At 39.9% G+C, this 17,499-nt stretch overlaps 1 protein-coding gene across 4 annotated transcripts in view; it reads left to right on the forward strand.

Moving 5' to 3' along the window:
- Nucleotides 1-5,117, forward strand: part of elavl4 (ELAV like neuron-specific RNA binding protein 4) — a 63,354-nt gene extending 58,237 nt beyond the window's left edge. For 3 of the 4 annotated variants that reach the window (XM_028403549.1, XM_028403551.1, XM_028403552.1), the window contains 2 exons: nt 1,569-1,607; nt 4,185-5,117. In XM_028403549.1, the coding sequence (XP_028259350.1) occupies nt 1,569-1,607; nt 4,185-4,512 (367 nt within the window). In that variant the 3' untranslated portion in view covers nt 4,513-5,117. The remainder of the gene's footprint in view (nt 1-1,568; nt 1,608-4,184) is intronic. The other variant, XM_028403550.1, reaches the window with a different exon arrangement.
- The last annotated feature ends 12,382 nt before the right edge of the window (nt 5,118-17,499 follow it).

The following is a 17,499-nucleotide window of genomic DNA, read 5'->3' on the forward strand; positions in this document are numbered from 1 at the left end:
TGCTTTGAGTTCTGCAGGATTTCTTATTTCTAAAGGTGCTTAACTACAATTACCTGGCATCCTGGTGTTAAATTATCCTGATTAGAAGATTACTGCTCTGTTATCTCAGGCAGTGTAAGTTCAATTTAAAATGATTAATACAAATAGCATTATGATTATTATATTATTATATTTATATACCTCTTTAGAAGCAATCAAATAATAATCAAGTTGTTTGTGCAACAACGTAGCCTTTCAAAGGTTGTGGAATAGATACCTGGATTAATTGGTTTTAAAGATAGTAATGTTCAAAGTCAGGAATAATATTTTTCAGTAAATACTGTGTAGAAGATGTGTGTGTGTGTGTGTGTGCGTGCCTGAAAGAGACAAGGAGAAACAACCCTAATAGTCGAGTCAAAGTCAGAGAGTTTGTTGTGTTTTCAAGAGAACGAGGCGTCACTGGCCAGCTGTTGCTCAATAAGCCGTGGCCCCTGTCCATTAGGCCAGAGGAGTTAATAAGACATGAGACAGGCCAGCCCAAGTGAGGAATGAAGGTCATTGAGTCACCAAGCAGACTGCATCCATTCACGACAGCCAACATTTCATCCAGCCCACAGGTTTCTGAAGGCTCTCACACACATAGCATGCTTGGTTCTTAAGCCGCACACACTCTACTTTACCCTGGCTGACTGAAACGGCTGTAGCTCACAGGCTGAAATTAATATGAAACCAAAACATCTCCCAAAAACACTAACCCTTTCAGACAGAGGACACCCTCTGACTAACAGTCAGCCATTCCACCTGACCTGCTAGCACTTAACGGTTTGACCCTGACCGCAAAAACAGACATTCACAATTTCATGGCTAGTTTAACATTCACTTGTGTCTTTTTGTTGTTACACCACACAGAGAAGCGACTAATAATCACCATCAGCTCTCTCACTCACCATCATTCAAATACCAAACCATTACACTGACAGAACTCTGGATCATTCCCCATCATCTCAGGTGTTCTCTCAATTGAGTTAACACAGATAATGATAAGAAAGAAATTCTCATTTACCACCATCCTAATAAACCATAAATGTGGTGACATTAATTGTATGGATACCCACATGCAATCTTCCTGCACATTAAAAAAATGATTTGTAGCATTGTGGCTGGACTATCATTGTAGTATAGTCTAGTGCAATGCTATGTTCACGCCCTGCCTGCCATCAGTGCTCTGGATGTAACTGTAATTCTGAACTGTGACCGGTCCACTGCTGTAGTCTTGTATATCGACTCAACAGTAGTAATGTCAATGTGCCTGTAACACTCTCCTCTGACATTAGTGGAGGAGTGCAGGGCGATGTGAAGCCTGCGAAGTAGCTCCGCGGGCTGACTGAGCATGTGCAGATTGTACTGTGGATTACTGATGATAGCATTTCCTGGTGGGGCTCCTCAGTGTAATGGACTAACTATAGATGGGTTTGTTTGTTCTTGAGTGAGGAGGACCATGCAGTTCCTACAGGGACTTAACATTAGTTCCATTGAGTGAGTCGACCATCTGCCCACCATTAACCCCAGAACCCTCCTTCTCTTTACAGGCTGGACAATTTGCTTAATATGGCCTATGGCGTAAAGAGGTAATTAAAAACTTCACCCAATGCCAGATGTCCATGTTGACTCAATGATTTTTCAATATCCTTTTTTCTGTTCTTTTTTTATGTTTCCTTGTATTTTTGCAGTCACTTTGCGTTTGACAATTCGTTCAAGGTCAACTGCATCTTTGGTTCTTTGATTTGTTTGTTTGTTTTTTTTTCTTGTCAGCTTGAGTTGGCTTTAAAACCCTCCCAACCACTTACGGTGTTTAAAAAAAAAAAACAACAGAAAACAATCAGTCTTTGTTTTCAGTGGTGATGAATTTGCTTTGTTTTGATTATGACAAGTGCTGGTGTTGTTTGGATTGTTTTGGGTTGTTTCTGTGTACTGAACGGATTTTGTTCTCTGGTGTAAAACTCCTAATTTCTAGGTGTGTGTGTGTTTTTATTTACTACAGGATTCAGGTTCTCCTGCCTTGTCACCTTCTAGCTTTATAGCTTGGGAACAGTTCCTCTTTTTACAAACAAACGTTTGAATCTGTCACTTTGCTCTCATGAAGATTTCCCCCTAATTCACCTATTTATGCAATCTTCCGTTTGATCGACACATGTGTAGAGGACGCAATGACAAAATTGTGTATGTCTAACCTTAATGTTCTGGCAGCTCTAAAATGGAGATCAGGAAGTGTTTAGCTAGGACTTAAGATAAGGCTGGATGAACCTGGATCCCTGCTGGAAACAGGAAATGCTGTTTCACTGCAGACAGCTCCAGCTTTGCTCGGCACTGCTCTGCTAGAACTCCTTCCTTTTTGCTTCCATGTTTCATTTTGCTTTCTCGCTACCATAGGTGTTACATAACGCAGAGCAGCAGCCACTGTGGTGATAGATGTTCCATGTGCTGACGGTGGCATTTTGCATGTTGCAAGCGCAGGGGGGCACCATCAGTCAGTCAGCTTAGTGACTCAAACGGGCAAATGTTCTCTTAGCAAGTTCCCCTGAAAACATGTAATTTTGTCAAATTAGGATTAACACACTGATAGTGATGCATTGTGGCATTCACAGGTTTAACTCAGCACTTTGGCCTCAGAGTAATTTTCTAAGGTGAAAATAGTGTCTGATTCAGCTCATTGCGCAGCACTCCATCATGTTAAAAGTGTTTTTCAGTGATCTGAGGTTATTATGTCAAAGCAGAGAGAAGTAAAGTGTTAAGAGCTGGAAACTGTTTAGCTTTAGAAAGGACAAAATAGATATTTGGTCAGCTACACTGTTGCTATGCAACCCCTCGTCTGTAATATTGGTTAGTGTTTGGTGCCACTATGATGGGTACGCTCGCATGCACGTTTACACACACACATTTACAGGCACATTCATTTCTTCACAGCAGCAGTATTAGCTAGCCTCCACACTGTCACTTCCACAGACCTCACAGTCTACAGCTTACAATCTCCACAACCCAGCAAAGAGAGGTGTGATTCCATCACATCTTAATCCAGATACAGGATAATGTAATGTGTTCACACCTAAAATACCACATTTAATCAGAAAAAGTCTAATTGGTGCAGAGAGCCGGTGCAGTCAATGAACCAACCACTCACTGTTTTTACTATCACAACAGCTACAAAGGCCTGAAGCTGAGTGTGCATGACCAAAGTCATGCAGGAAGGTCGCAGTGATTGTCGACCATATACAGTCACTGGAGAGAAAAAGCTGGGGGCCCCGAGCAGCCAGCAGCACTATCGATCAGTGCCACAAGCTCTGGAATAGAACAGACCAGAACACCCTGCAGGAGGGGGGGAGGAAGGGGAGGAATACACTTTGTACCTTAATGCCACTGGGCTGTAAAGTGCTTCCATTTTCCATTTAGTTTGCTCCCTCTTTTTCCTTAAGAAAGCAGCCTTTTCTAAGACAGCTGCAGCAAAGCGGAAATCTCAATTAAAGCACTCCCAATAATGCCTATAGTGGTTTCTTGGAGAGAGGTGGCATAAGAAATGAACCTTTTTATCTCATTTACCTTTTATTTAAAAGTAGGGGTATTTTTTCCCTCTTTTCCCTTTTCCTTTGAGCAGAAAGGCAATTAAGTGAAGTCAACTGAGGATTCAAATCTCTTGCATCACAAGAAAGAGGAGAAGATTATGAGGCGAATGAGAACAGATTTAGCAGGCTGGTGCATGATCTTTGATGAATTTTCTAGCAACAGTTTAATTCAACAACTTCCTGCAATTTAGCACCTAAAGAAGCCACTCAAGGACACAAAGACAGAAACCTTCCTCTGCAGCACAGACATGGCCCCAGCTCAAGACTTTCCAGAGCTGAGGAGGATTTAGTGGCAGCTATACAGACACACATACAAACTCATACAACATACATGCAGATGTGTAGATGGTGCATCCTGAATTTGGCTTGGGAGAGAGAGTAGTGTGGTGAGATCAATAGAGTGGATGAAAATGGTAGCCTATCATGCAGCAGAGCTTTTGGATCTGGAAGGAGCATTCTGTTTGCTCGCTGTTAAAGAAAATACAACACATGCAGACACTATTTCACCAAATTCCTCAACCTGTTGAGTTAACACTTGCCGTTTTCTCTCCCTCCTCCCCCCCTCACCGCTTCTGCCCCTTCTCTCAGGTTTTCTCCTATCACCATTGACAGCATGACCAGCCTGGTTGGCATGAACATCCCTGGGCACACGGGCACCGGTTGGTGCATCTTTGTGTACAACCTGTCCCCAGATTCAGACGAGAGCGTGCTCTGGCAGCTGTTCGGGCCCTTCGGTGCGGTCAACAACGTCAAGGTAATCCGTGACTTCAACACCAACAAGTGCAAAGGCTTCGGCTTCGTCACCATGACGAATTACGACGAGGCGGCCATGGCCATCGCCAGTCTCAATGGCTACAGGTTGGGCGACCGCGTCTTGCAAGTCTCCTTCAAGACTAACAAGACACACAAGTCCTGAACTTTGACAGGTAGAAGCAGTTCACCCCACAACTTTGTCTGCTCCAAATTGCCCCCCCTCCCCCCTAACCTCCTCCCTACCCCCACCCGTCCCTTAGCCCCTTCGGTCACTACCACTAACCGCCCTACTACAGCCATCCAACACAGCAAACTCCAACTGGAACACAAAGCAACCGACAAACCATCAAATAAATTGAACTAGAAATGGCTTATATTATAACTTTGGACCTATAAGCCAATGTTGCCTAAGTATTACAAAATGAAATGATGAAAATGTTCACGAGTTTTTGGAAGCTCCTGTGATAATGCAGGCTTCTCTTTGTTGTATATTCTGTTTGTTGTGGTTGTTAAAATGATTTTTCTCTTCTGTGTAAACAGTAGCAAATCCCTGTATCCCCTTATTTTCGGAGAAGAGAACGTCCTTTTTAGAATTGGAACCTTTTCTCTGTCTTGATTCAGGATTTGTTGTTTTTTTCTTTTTTTTGTAAATCCGGATCCACTGTCGTTAGTATTATACCTCCCTGTCAGTGAAAAGGGAGGGGGCTCTTTTTTAAATTGGTGAACCATTCATTCATTTTTAGTGTATATTTAAAAAAAATAATAATAATTCCCCTTATCGATTATAGATGGGATTCCACAAATCCCAGTTCTACTGTAGAAAAAAAATGAATTTCTAACATTGTTTTTGTTTTGTATCGCAAACAAAACATAATGTCTTTCCTCACTGGGGTTCAGGGAGACGGGGTGAGGGAGGGGATGGGTTAGCTTTCCTGATGACACGTTCAGTAATTTAAGAAAAAAAAAAATAACACTGTTGCCAAAGAGAAGATCTCTTTGCTTGGAAAAAAAAATGCGTTTAGAAAAAGATAAAAATAAATAGAAAGAAGATCTATTTTTATAAATGATAATTAAAATAATAATTATTGAAGAATTTTTACAAGAATCTGGATTTGAAAAAAAAAAAAGAGAAAAATATTTTGACTGGCTAACTAAAGGGGGGGCCGGGGCGGGCGGGAGGGGGCGCCACCTTGTCTTGTCGTTCTGCCGTGGTACTTTATAGGAGCAAAAAGGTCGTTTGTTTTTTGGCGAATTCAAGTTGGTAGCAAATTTTGTAGACGGAAGGTTTTGTGAAAAAGGGATGCAAACTGAGACAGGTGATTTTGGTAATTTTTCATGTACTAGTGCGTAATTATTCAACAGCGATACCCAAAAGGGAAGGGAGAGGGGTCTTTCCAAGGCCTAACCGTCCTTATAGTCCAGAGCCCAAAGCAAGAAGACCCTTTGTCCACTTGTTTTTTTTCTTTTTTGTCATCAATGTGGGATATCAGTAAATAGATATATACGCATCTATCCATTAAGAGAGCATACTATACATTATCTATATCATTTCCTTTGCTCTGCGTTTGTGAACTTACATTTGAAAAGAACTTCCTTTAGCGATCAACAGTAGGTGCTATACTACATTATTCACATATCTTAAATATCCGACTTTGTTGTTCTATGTGTTGTTTCAAGAAAAAAAATACTTCGATGTTGGCATTGAATTGAGCTGCTGTTCTTTGTTTAATATTTGTTTTAATGTGGGCCCAGGAATCTGGTGAGACTATTTCTTTGCTAAAGAACCAGATTTATCAAATTTGGGCCTTGTAAGAATCACTGAACAAACTTATTTCTTTTCTTTTTTATTATTATTATTAATGTTTTTTGTTTGTTTGTTTTTTTGGCCTGCTGACTTTTTAGGTTACTTGCTGAGCGTGAAACGTTTGTCAAAACTTAATGATGATTAGCTAGTTCCGTTTAGTCTAGATATTTGTTTCCTTAAAAAGGATCTATGACAACTGTGTCTTTATTTGCTGTGTACAAATAGATGATATATATAAATATATATATAGTCTACATTTGTTTTTACAATATCTACTGTACTATCTGAGTTGTCACTGTTATTTTGTTTCGAGCTTGTCTTTTTTCATATGACGATTTATTATGAAGTGGTGGTTCAGTTACTTAGAAAAAAAACTTGTGAGGAAAACTGTTCAATTGTTGTCATGTTGCTTGTGGAGAAAAAAAAGAATAATAATAATAATTGGATTACTTTTCAGTTAACTACCGCGGCAAAAAGAAACCGAACAAAAAGCTTAGAATATAATTGTATTTGTTTAACAGTTTGTTTACTTATCTATTTTTTAAACTTATTTATTTTTCTATTTATTTGTATTTATTATATATTTATTAATTTATATTTATCTCTCTGTGTATTTATGTATTTATTTGTTTGTTTCATCGTCTTGTGTATTTGCGTGATTCTGGTACAGGGAGGGGGGGGCGTTTCTGAGCAAAAAGGGGAACAAAGCGACTAGTGGAGAGGCTCTTCCAGTAGTCCACTGCACTGAGAGAACTTTTAGTACGTTTGTGCTTTGTACCAATATATCAAAATTACAATATAACAAAAAAAAAATCTAAAAGTCAAGAAAACTGAAAAAAATGTCTGGAGGGTTGGGGGACGGGACGCTCTTCCCTTATTACTAGAAACAGTTACTCGCTATGCATAACCTAGTTAATAGTTAAATTTGCTATTGCTTTTTTCTTGTCTTGTTAAAAATGAAATCTTTAGATCTTTTTCAATAAAGTTTAGTCTAATAGAATGTTATAAACAGTCGTTCTGGTTCAATATAACCTGTGATAAGTTTGTGTAGTTCTAAAAAGCCACTCCGTCCACACCCTCCCTCCACTTACTACCGCTTTGTGATGAAACCTTTATGCAAAAATGTGGGTCTGAAAGCATAGTTTTCAGTTTTCAGTAAGCATTTTATACAAACATTCAGCTCTTGGAGGCTTGGGCAGATCAATTTTGAAATTGTTGTTGAGGGTCATTCATTGCACTGGACTAAAAAACAAAAACAAAAAAAACAACAAAAAAAATCGGTCACAAAAGAGTCAAAACTTATTTTTGAGAATATTCATCATGTTTTCAAATGACATACCAACAAATCTTTAAAGTGAGAAATTGTTACCATTGCACACCAACTGTTATTTCCAGCAGTTGTTGCTATACTTAAGAAGTACTCTGGAGGTATAAAAAAGGGATTGTACCGATTCTATATTTTATATACTCTAATATGATATATATTATATATTTTGAAAGGTGAAAGGTAAGGGAATGGTTCCAGAAGTATAAATATAAGGAATTGGATTTCTTTTGTTTGTTGTTAAGACTTGAAAACATGAAGGAGGTGTGTGGAGAGCATTTGAAACACTCAGACGCATGCTCGCATATGTACATCCTTCTCTCACACACCTCTCTCATCTGACAAGCCGGGTCATCTGATTATCATCACCATTATCCAACCATCCGATTGCATATAGTGTTCTAACATCATAATGGCAACAAACCGACCACCCATTCACCCACCCACCAACCAACCAGACCCCTTCATGCTCCCCGCTGCCGCCGGGAGCTTGAATTATGCAACGACCCCAGTAGAATGTTCTGATGTGTGAACTAATTTCCTACACTGTATGACTTTTGAACTCTTACGATGCGTGCCTGTGTTCCGCCTAGACCCTGTGTGCACGTGTGTGAGAGTGTGTGTGCGCGCGCATGTGTGCATGTTTGTATGCATGTTCCTTTACGTACCAATGTGTGTGTGCGTGTGTGTGTGTTATGTCAGTCAGTGTGGAGTACATCCATGTGTGTATGTACAGTATATACATTATGTTAGGTGTTTGTGCTTTTGAGTCCGTTTAGTGCACATATATACAAACGTATGTGTGTGCGCGTCTCCCTGAGTGCATGTGCGCGCGGGTGTGAGTGACAACGACACGGGCGATTGTTCTAAATGTGTGTGTGTTTGAGTGTGTGTGTGTGTGTGCATGTCAGGGTGTTTGAAACATGGGGCTGCGTCACCTCGCTCTATGCCCAACCCCTATGGCTCACACCATCCCCTGTAGCGCCTTATAGTGGCAGCCTGCCAGTAGGAACAACGCAGCCAGTAGTGGAGGAGGGAAGGTGAACAGAGGAACTAGGCTCTTCTTGTCAGTTTTCATTTTCCTCCTGAGATGTGTTTGTTTACTATCTGAAAAATCTATAAACAAAATCTTTAAAGACAAAAAAGACGAAAAAATGTTCATGGGGCCCCATGACCGCGGCTCTCTCTACTCTCTCCTGCTTATGTTATTACTTAACAATTATCAATGACGATTATTATGATTATTATTGCTATTATTCTTAGTATTCTTATTCTTATTATTAATCCAATTACTGCGATGAATGACTTCATGTTATCCTTGCTAGTTTAGGTCATTTCTGAAACTGGAAACAAAATAAAAATCTTGCTGTAAATGTTTGTTTTTTCTTTTTCATAAAACTGTTGTGTTTGAATTATTTGTACTTTTGAATGTTGGGACAATAAAATGAGGTGTTAAGAGCTCGGATGTTTCTTGTCATGAGAAATTAAGCTTTAATATGATTCATCCTTTATACACTGCACATATACACAATGATGCAAATCTTCCTATAGAATCTATGGGAAGCCATTCTCCTTCTTTAGACTGTTCGCTGTGATTGGTCGTTTCAGCTTCTTAAAATGTGGTGCTGTGTTTCCAAGAAAACAGTGTCAGAGGCAACTTAGGTTCAAATAAGTTATGATGGAATTGCGTCCAAATATTGAATCTAACAAACAACAAAACATTCAGAAAGATGGGTGCCTCATTCAGAACAAGGCACCCCTTCTATGACCTTTCAGTGACCGATAAGCACTCGCATGCACGAGGTAGAAACTGACTGAGGTGTTGTGACTACATCAATAAGTCAATAAGTTCTCACTTTTGACATGATGCTTTCACAGGTGTTAGGGCTACTTGCTACATACTGTGTGTCTACTGCAGGACAAATCAAATACTGACAGGATCAGCTAAAGCATAGACTACATAGCAGTGGCATAGGAAGCATTAAAAATGTGGGGGGGACACCTTCTGTGGGTGGGTGGTGAAAAAAAGTACATTAGTATATTATGAAATATAATATAATAATATGAAGGGTTGTGATTTCCTGCGGATTTTAACAGGTTGTTAAACTATTTTACCTACAGAAGTAAACACTTAATGAATAACAGTTTTGTCAACCATACTGGTGCTACTACACTAACAGATTATACAAAGCCTCTATATCTGCCACCTTCTCTCATTTACAGAGACAAAAGACTGGCAAATCTCCCTCATGTCCACCTGATAGAGTTTTCCCATCATGACTCACCTCAGCAATAGAACTTCCTCCACTGGCCTTACATGATGGCCCTGCCTCTGACTCACTCTCAGTACCAACCTCAAATATGGAGTAGAGAGATGGAGATGGATTGTGCTTTACTTAAAAAAAAAAACAACCAATATAAGTGAGCTTTCAAATATATATCATCAATGAAATAACATCAGCAAATGTTGATTTAACACAGCGGTCTTCTCATCATGTGAGTTTCAAAAAGTTGTTGGACCATGAACCAAACTGCTTAATGCAGATAATACTGAAACACTAAAAATACTAACTTACAAAAAAATGCATGTCTTTATTTTTATTTGCTTATAAAACCGCTTAATTCACAACAAACCTTGAAATACTTGAAAAGGGAAGACATTTTTTATGTAATGTGCACCAGTCCTTTACAGCAGCATGATAGCAAGATAATACACATTCAATCAACACTGTCCTCAGATATTCCATCATATTACAAAATTATTCACCTCATCTAGTTCATGGATGTAAGAACATCCAGAAGTGTTAACAACAACACATTTTACTGTCAGACACTTGACTAACCACCACTACCTTCCAGAGCAAAACCAGGAAAAACAACATGTAGATAGTGTCCATTAATAAGTGACTGGGAAACCTGCGATTGAGACGCACATTAAAAGAATCTGAACTATCACAATGTGACTGAAAGACATGAATACTCAGTAATGTTCAGTGACGCTGAACAATTTTCTAATCAAAATTACAACAAAGAACAGTTGCAGGATTGAAGATGGTTCTCCTGTTAGCGACAAGATGAGGCGCTGCTCTCATCAAGGCCAGAGTAGATGGAGGTGGCCCATAGGCTCTTAGGTTCTCTTTGAACTGACTTGCTGTGGGTTTAAAAGCAACGCTGTAGTTCAATAAACTGTTGACGGTTTAAAGTTTAGTGTGGGAGTCGACGCTTTTACTCCACTGTCACTCAGATGTGGATAAAACCAAATACAGCATGACTGAAAATATCTGATGCAAACAAGATGTTTAAATTGCAAAGGAAGTGAGAGCGCTCTCATTACAGAGAGTTGTTGGGTTTAATATGGCTCACTTCGCACCATATTCTGTCACCAGGTGCAACCATATGATACTGCCTCTCAGCTTCTATATAAACCACTTTTCATCTGCCTGGGTGAGAGCTGATCACACTCACTCCATGGTGTGAATGTCAGCATCCTGCCGCGCTGTGATGTAGAAGGCAGTTCTGCCAAATGACAAGCATGAGCCTCACAGTCGGAAGCATATTATTTCATAAGGAGCTACTTGTCTTTGACAAATCTTCCGTAGTCAAATCTGTGCAGTGGGGGAGCTCTTGTTGCCCTCTAGCTCTCCTTGGAACACACTCTGACATTAATGGGATACCTCTACTCATCCCCTTTTGTCCGCTTTAGAGATCTCACACTGACTAATCAAAAGAGACTCAGCTTCACTGCGTGTTATTTATTAAACCGAGCTGCACTCACACAAACGTGGTCCGCTTCATTTTAAATCACAGATGAGACTGACTGGACTGTCTGTGTAATCAGACACTGTTACTGTTTGAAAACAATTTCTGTTGGAATGAACACTATGGTGTCACATCTTCTTCTGATTACTGTATTTTCAGAAGCGTTTCTCCTGCCAGAGAAGTTTGCAGCAGACTGCTCTTTCACCCTGAGTGTGTTTCGCCATTCTTTAAACCTTTCTTCAGGTTTCACTTCCTCTCTGCCTGCAGCTGTAGCTGTGATAAGACGATCCTCCCGGCTCTGAAAATGTATTCCTGCTGTCAGTGACTGAGGGCTGTGTTTATTATGGCGCATCATATACATACTGTAACTGATGGTGATCTGTATAAGTAACAGCTCAAACCAATCTGTAAGGTGACAGGGTGCTCATTTTAAACGAATGAACGAACACTTCCCTGCAATCAATTATAGCTTATACATTTCCTCCTCATTCCAATAGGAGATATTTTTATAGTATTATTATAGTATTTAGTATAATAATACTATAATAAAAGTATAATAGTATTTAGTATTATATAGTATTATAGTATTTAGTATAGGTCACATGATGCTGTATTTGTATGGCAAACAAAAGCAGATTTGTATCTCTGTTTAACAAGTTTTACTGTAATGTGTGAACAGCGATAGCACTGTCACTGCTGGTACTTCCTCAGAGAGCGAGTGGCACATGCCAGAGTGTACAGTAATAAGGCGCAGGATCTCATTTGGGAAAGTTTGGGTCCCTGAAGGTTCTACGTGCAATCTGCTCCACTGCAAAGTCTCTTAATTTCAATGTAATATTTCCAGCACCATGGGATCACGCTGTTCTTGCTTAGGGGCGGCACTTGCCTCTACACACAATCTGTCCCCATGTTGTGACGCAGGTGCATCACAATGCACAACTCAACAATGTGATGCTATATTAGGATGCTATAGATGAACACAGCAGGGTGCATGAACGAGGATAAACACCTTTTATATTCACATGTAATGTGAATATAGAGTGACTCCTCACCATGCTCTCATCCTGAGCACAGTACTGAGGAAGAGCTTCAACAGAAGGACGGCCAAACTTAAAGCTAAATTAGAGTGCAAAAAACAAGAAATAATCACTTGTGGATGGTTCCAAAAGCAAGTCAATCCCCATAGACTGCTACAGTGAAATGCACAACTTTACAGCAGAAATAAACCTGTACCATAGTTAGAGCGACTAAAACAGGAAAAAAAAACACACACTGATGTCTGAGGGGTTCTCTGCCTGTATTACTGTAGTCTATTCTGCTTTAAACCAGCATTACAAAGAGATGCACATTTCAATATTGTAGACCAGTGATCATCAACTGGTGGCCTGCAGGCCATATCCGGCACAGCGGGGCCTTTCCATTCGGCCTGCTGAATATTACTGAACTCAGGATCTAGTTAGCCTTGACAGCCTTACAAATATAAAGCCTAAATATCGCATTTGCCCCCTAGTGGCTTGCCTCTGTATAGGTAATCTATCAACACTGAGAAAACCTACAAAATGACATAAATATATATATATTATATATATATATAAATATATCAAATAATAATATATTACAACATCTATTAGATTTTATTTTACAAGAGCATCTGGGCCTCATAGTGTCTACCAAGAAGCATTCTGGCCCTTGGACACAGTTGTATGCCTCCATCAGCTAATCACATTGTAGTGTACACAGATGTACACACAGACCTAGACATAACATATAAAAAGTTGTTTTTTTATATTTGAATCATTAGTGGCAAAAAAATGACATCATCTGAGTCTGAATGAATGTTTGCACCACGTTTTCCTGAGTTCATAAAAACTGGTAATACACAGACGGTGATCTTTGACTGCAGCTCTTTTTAAACTGTGACATTTAAGTATGATTGTACTGATTGAAATCACAGAGCTGTGTATAATGATTGCTGGTGTCATCCCTAATTCACATTTTCCTAAAGCTGTACTACATAAGGTAATGTCCCTAAATAATGCCAGTGATATTATAACATAGTATTCTTGCATTGTGTACTGCTTATGTGCTGTACACATTGATTATTAAGGCATGTGGAAACATCTAATACTGATTGAACAGGCCTGCACTGGCTGTATTCTTCAGCTGTGTGTGTAAATGCTGAGGTTAATGCAGCATTACATTGTGCTACAGTGTGCTTTATACTGACTGTTGTTTACAGTGGCAGTGCCCTCTGAGGATAGGTGGGTGGCAGAGAGCTGAAGAAGGGCAGCAGCCAACAGCTGCATCATAAAGAGCTAATACCCGACAATTACAGTATACAGACCGTCACACAGAATAAGTGAGCACAGTAACTGAAGTATGCATTAATTATATATAAATACATTTGTCATCAGGCTGGGCATGTAACATGTTCAACAGACAAGTTTGTTAAGGATTTGAACACTACTAGGAAATCTTACTACATTCATGTTTACTATTCCACACCAGCCACATCAAATTAACTAAGCTGTTTTGTACATTATGCAGCAGAGACAAACAGGACAGGACTTCATCCACTGATGACTGGACCGGCAGATGGTGTGTAAATAATGTACGTGGTCTCATGGGAACATGCGAGTCTGTCTCAGTTTGGTTTGATGCACCACCCCTTCTCCCTCACACAAAGTGACCCTTAAAAGGATAAGGACTAAACAGTAGTGTCTGTTTGAAGCAAAGATGATCTGTACAAAAGCTCAATTTACACATTATTAAACAGCAAGGAGCATTTTATGCCCCACTGTTTTACCCAATAACACTAAGGACATTTAACATCTAGTGTTATTTATTATAGTTTGCACAGAAGTGTAGTTTAGTCGTTATTCCTGTTTATTTCAGCATATTTTTTTTACTGTGTTCCTCAATTTTTGTTGTTTTATATGCATGATAACACCTGGTATAGAAAAAAAAACAAAAACAACTCTTTTTCTGTGTTGCGAAGGGAACTCAGAGCAGACTCACAGCAGCAGAACAGCACTCCTACCGCCTGGAGCTGGCAGGGTTTCAATGTCTTTCTCAAGGGCACTTCATCTGCGTAGATTCTTGTCATCATGAGGGCATTCTCCAGTCACAGCATGGTTTCCCAATAAAGCAAACTGCCAGGACAGATAGTGGAAGTAGTAATGATATCCTCGACTCTTCCTGCTCCTGTTCTTTCTCTTTATCCCCAGTAACTAGACACATCCAGCTCACTACAGACTGTAGCTGCAGTAGACAGGCTCTCATGTTTAACTGTGAGTTTTGGCCATGGCAGAAGCTTGTGTGGAGTTGGAAAGCCCAGCATCCTTTCAGCACTAACAATGATAAGCAAGTGTTTACAGCTTAGATTACTGTGGTAACAGATTCCAGATCTCTAATGATGATTGCAGTTGCTGGAACTGTGCAAAAACAACCATAGTGTTTGTGGCGCAGTGTGTTGATTATTCTGGCATTTGCATCTTTGTGTTTTTCCCCCCTCTAACGATGATGGCTGTGATAATGTGGGTGATGGGAAAGATTAGACAGTGACACATGGGTCGCTTTTCTAACGGTAAGACGGGCCATTTTGTCTTCAGAGATGTAAAAAAGACCAAAGACAATGACAAGCAAAAGTTAGTGAAAGCAACAGGGAGCTACTTGTACTATGATGTATTTACCCAGTCCAGTTTAACCATGCAGTGTCTGACTGAAGCGCTTTTTTTCATTTTGAATGTGAATCTTATGTTTAAAAGCAATAAGCTGTCTTCATCACCAGCTTCAATTTCTTTCAGCTACAAAGATGGAGTGTGAATGACCACACTCTGTAGAAGTCCTTCATCAGTGTGCAGGTAATTTACTCAGGAGGCTTAATAGGTTTGCATATTTACTTACATTTACTGTCACAGCGTTGTTCTTAAATGGTTCCTATAAATCAATCAGTCAGTATAATGACCACAAACACAGATTAATAGGACCTGGAAATCAGGTCCTTAACAACCCGCCAGAAGAAGCCAAACCACAATCTCTAAAACCTCACCAAGCAGTGATTTTGCTATGTAACACAAACAGGGAGACAGAAGACAGCTGTACAACCTCACCTAAACAAGTTCTAAATACAGGAACCCATCAGTAATTTCCAACACAATGCACACATCCACCTACTAAACTAGATTATATGGCTACTGTTTTTATGAATCACCAACAACTGTCTGCTCCCACTGAATCTGTCCTCATTGTTACAAAGTTTCAAGTAAATGTGAAAAGCCTTCGGAAAATGTACGTAGTGACTGCAGTGCTAACTTACACCACAAATGGAGTTTCAGGAAGTGTCTCCAACCAACATGGCTAATGTCACAAGTCTAGTCTGTTACAATTAAGAAAATGTCATCTTTTCAGTAAGTTTTTGTTGACAGAATCTCTAAGACTATATTTTATTGAGGCACAGCCCCTGATCCACACAGTATACAGGCTACCTGCTGTCCCTCAGACATACCACTGGTTGCTGCAGCTCCTCTCTCTGTCTGGATGTTTGCTTTTGGCACTAGTAACGGTGTGCTCTTCGATGGCAGGCAGAGTGGTGTTATTTGTTGCTACGACGCTGATGGCTGTGATGATGGTGGCGGTGACAGTGAGAGCAGTATTGGCTAGCAGAAGCAGCAGGCGCCAGATCCCCTCCTGTTTGTTCAGAGAGACACACAGCAAAGCTTTATTGTGTTCAACCCAAGGCTGCAAACCCCCAGTAAAACCAAAACACTGGCACTGGTTACAGCACATATTGTTTTCATGCCATTTTTTCAAAATTCATGCCCGTCTGCCTGAATGTTTGTCCGTGCATCTGCCTTACAGTCAGGCTGTGTCTATGTGCCTCTCTTTTTGAGTGTCATTATTCATGTTTATATATTTGAAAGCTTTTTTAAACACACACTGTTCCTGTTATTACCACAGATTACATATATATATATAAAGAAACACACTCTCTTATTATGTCTTTATATGCAAACATCTATGCTTGTGAACGTGTGGGCATTTTAAATGTTGTCCTGAATGTGTGTGTGTGTGCAGACTTGTGAGAGTCCACATATGTGTGAGTGGGTGATTTCAGCTCTGCGAGCCCAGCACCCAACCATCTGTCACAAAGGGGCCACCGTGTTCTGAAGCCAATCATCTCCTTCCAACAGCTTCTAGGATTCTCGCTCCGCTTTCCAGCGATGGTCCGGCACGCCAAATACACATTCACACACAAACAATGACAACGTCTGCCACATGCTCCTATCAGCAGGCGCACACACACACACACACACACACAAACACACAAACTTAACAATCAGAGAGATGCTTGCCTTGAAAACTGTTAAGACCCTTTTTCCTCATTGGAGAAAATTTGGCTTTCATCTGTGATCCAACTACTTGCTTGTTTGGTAGTTCAGAGCGACAGTTGTGCCATCAGCGGAATGGTTCTTCAGTAGAGCTAACATACAGCAGATTAGCATGTATTTCATTTATCAGTTTTAAAACAGGACTTTTAAATGTAACAGATTAATAGTAAACAAACAGTGTCGGGCAGAGCTGGCTCCAGGCATGTTGGTGCCCTAGGCAAATTCAACGCCCCTTAAATGTAGCTAATACAGTACATAGATGGATCTCCTATACTTTATTAATCCCTGAGGGAATTCGTTAATATTTATGAGGCTATGAGAATTATAAGACTGAAAATGAAGAAAACAATGGAATACAAAGCTTTTACTAACAAATTAATAAAAAAGTCATAGCCTCTCCTGCACATCCTGACCTTACGTGCCATTTTTACCAGCATAGACAAGACTCTGTTACAGCTTTAGCAACAAGTAAAATCCAGCCCTCTGCCTTCTACTGTAATGTCAGTAGCTTGGACTCTGTGTTGACCATCTTAAATCTTATTTTCAACAGCAGCTCTTGACTCCTCACCACTCCGTGCTCTGCTCCGCCGCCCGAAACAACCACCAAGTTTCTCCTAGCTATGCTAACATAACTATCTCCTGCAGGATTGTCTGACAGGTTATATTGTGAGTTATTAACAAATGTAATTCAGTTTAATAGTATTATTTTTCTTTTCAAAGACAAAGTTACAAAGTTTGAAAAATTAGGTCCTCAAGAAGAGAGGTCCACAGCTGAGGGGCCCAATTAGCCTTTTACTGTTTTTTTTCTTAATAAGGCCCTGCTGGAGGATCTCTCACATGTGTAGGTTGGGACCAGACCATTCAAGATTTTTA

This window comes from Parambassis ranga, chromosome 4 (assembly GCF_900634625.1).
Source record: "Parambassis ranga chromosome 4, fParRan2.1, whole genome shotgun sequence".
Taxonomy (NCBI): domain Eukaryota; kingdom Metazoa; phylum Chordata; class Actinopteri; family Ambassidae; genus Parambassis; species Parambassis ranga.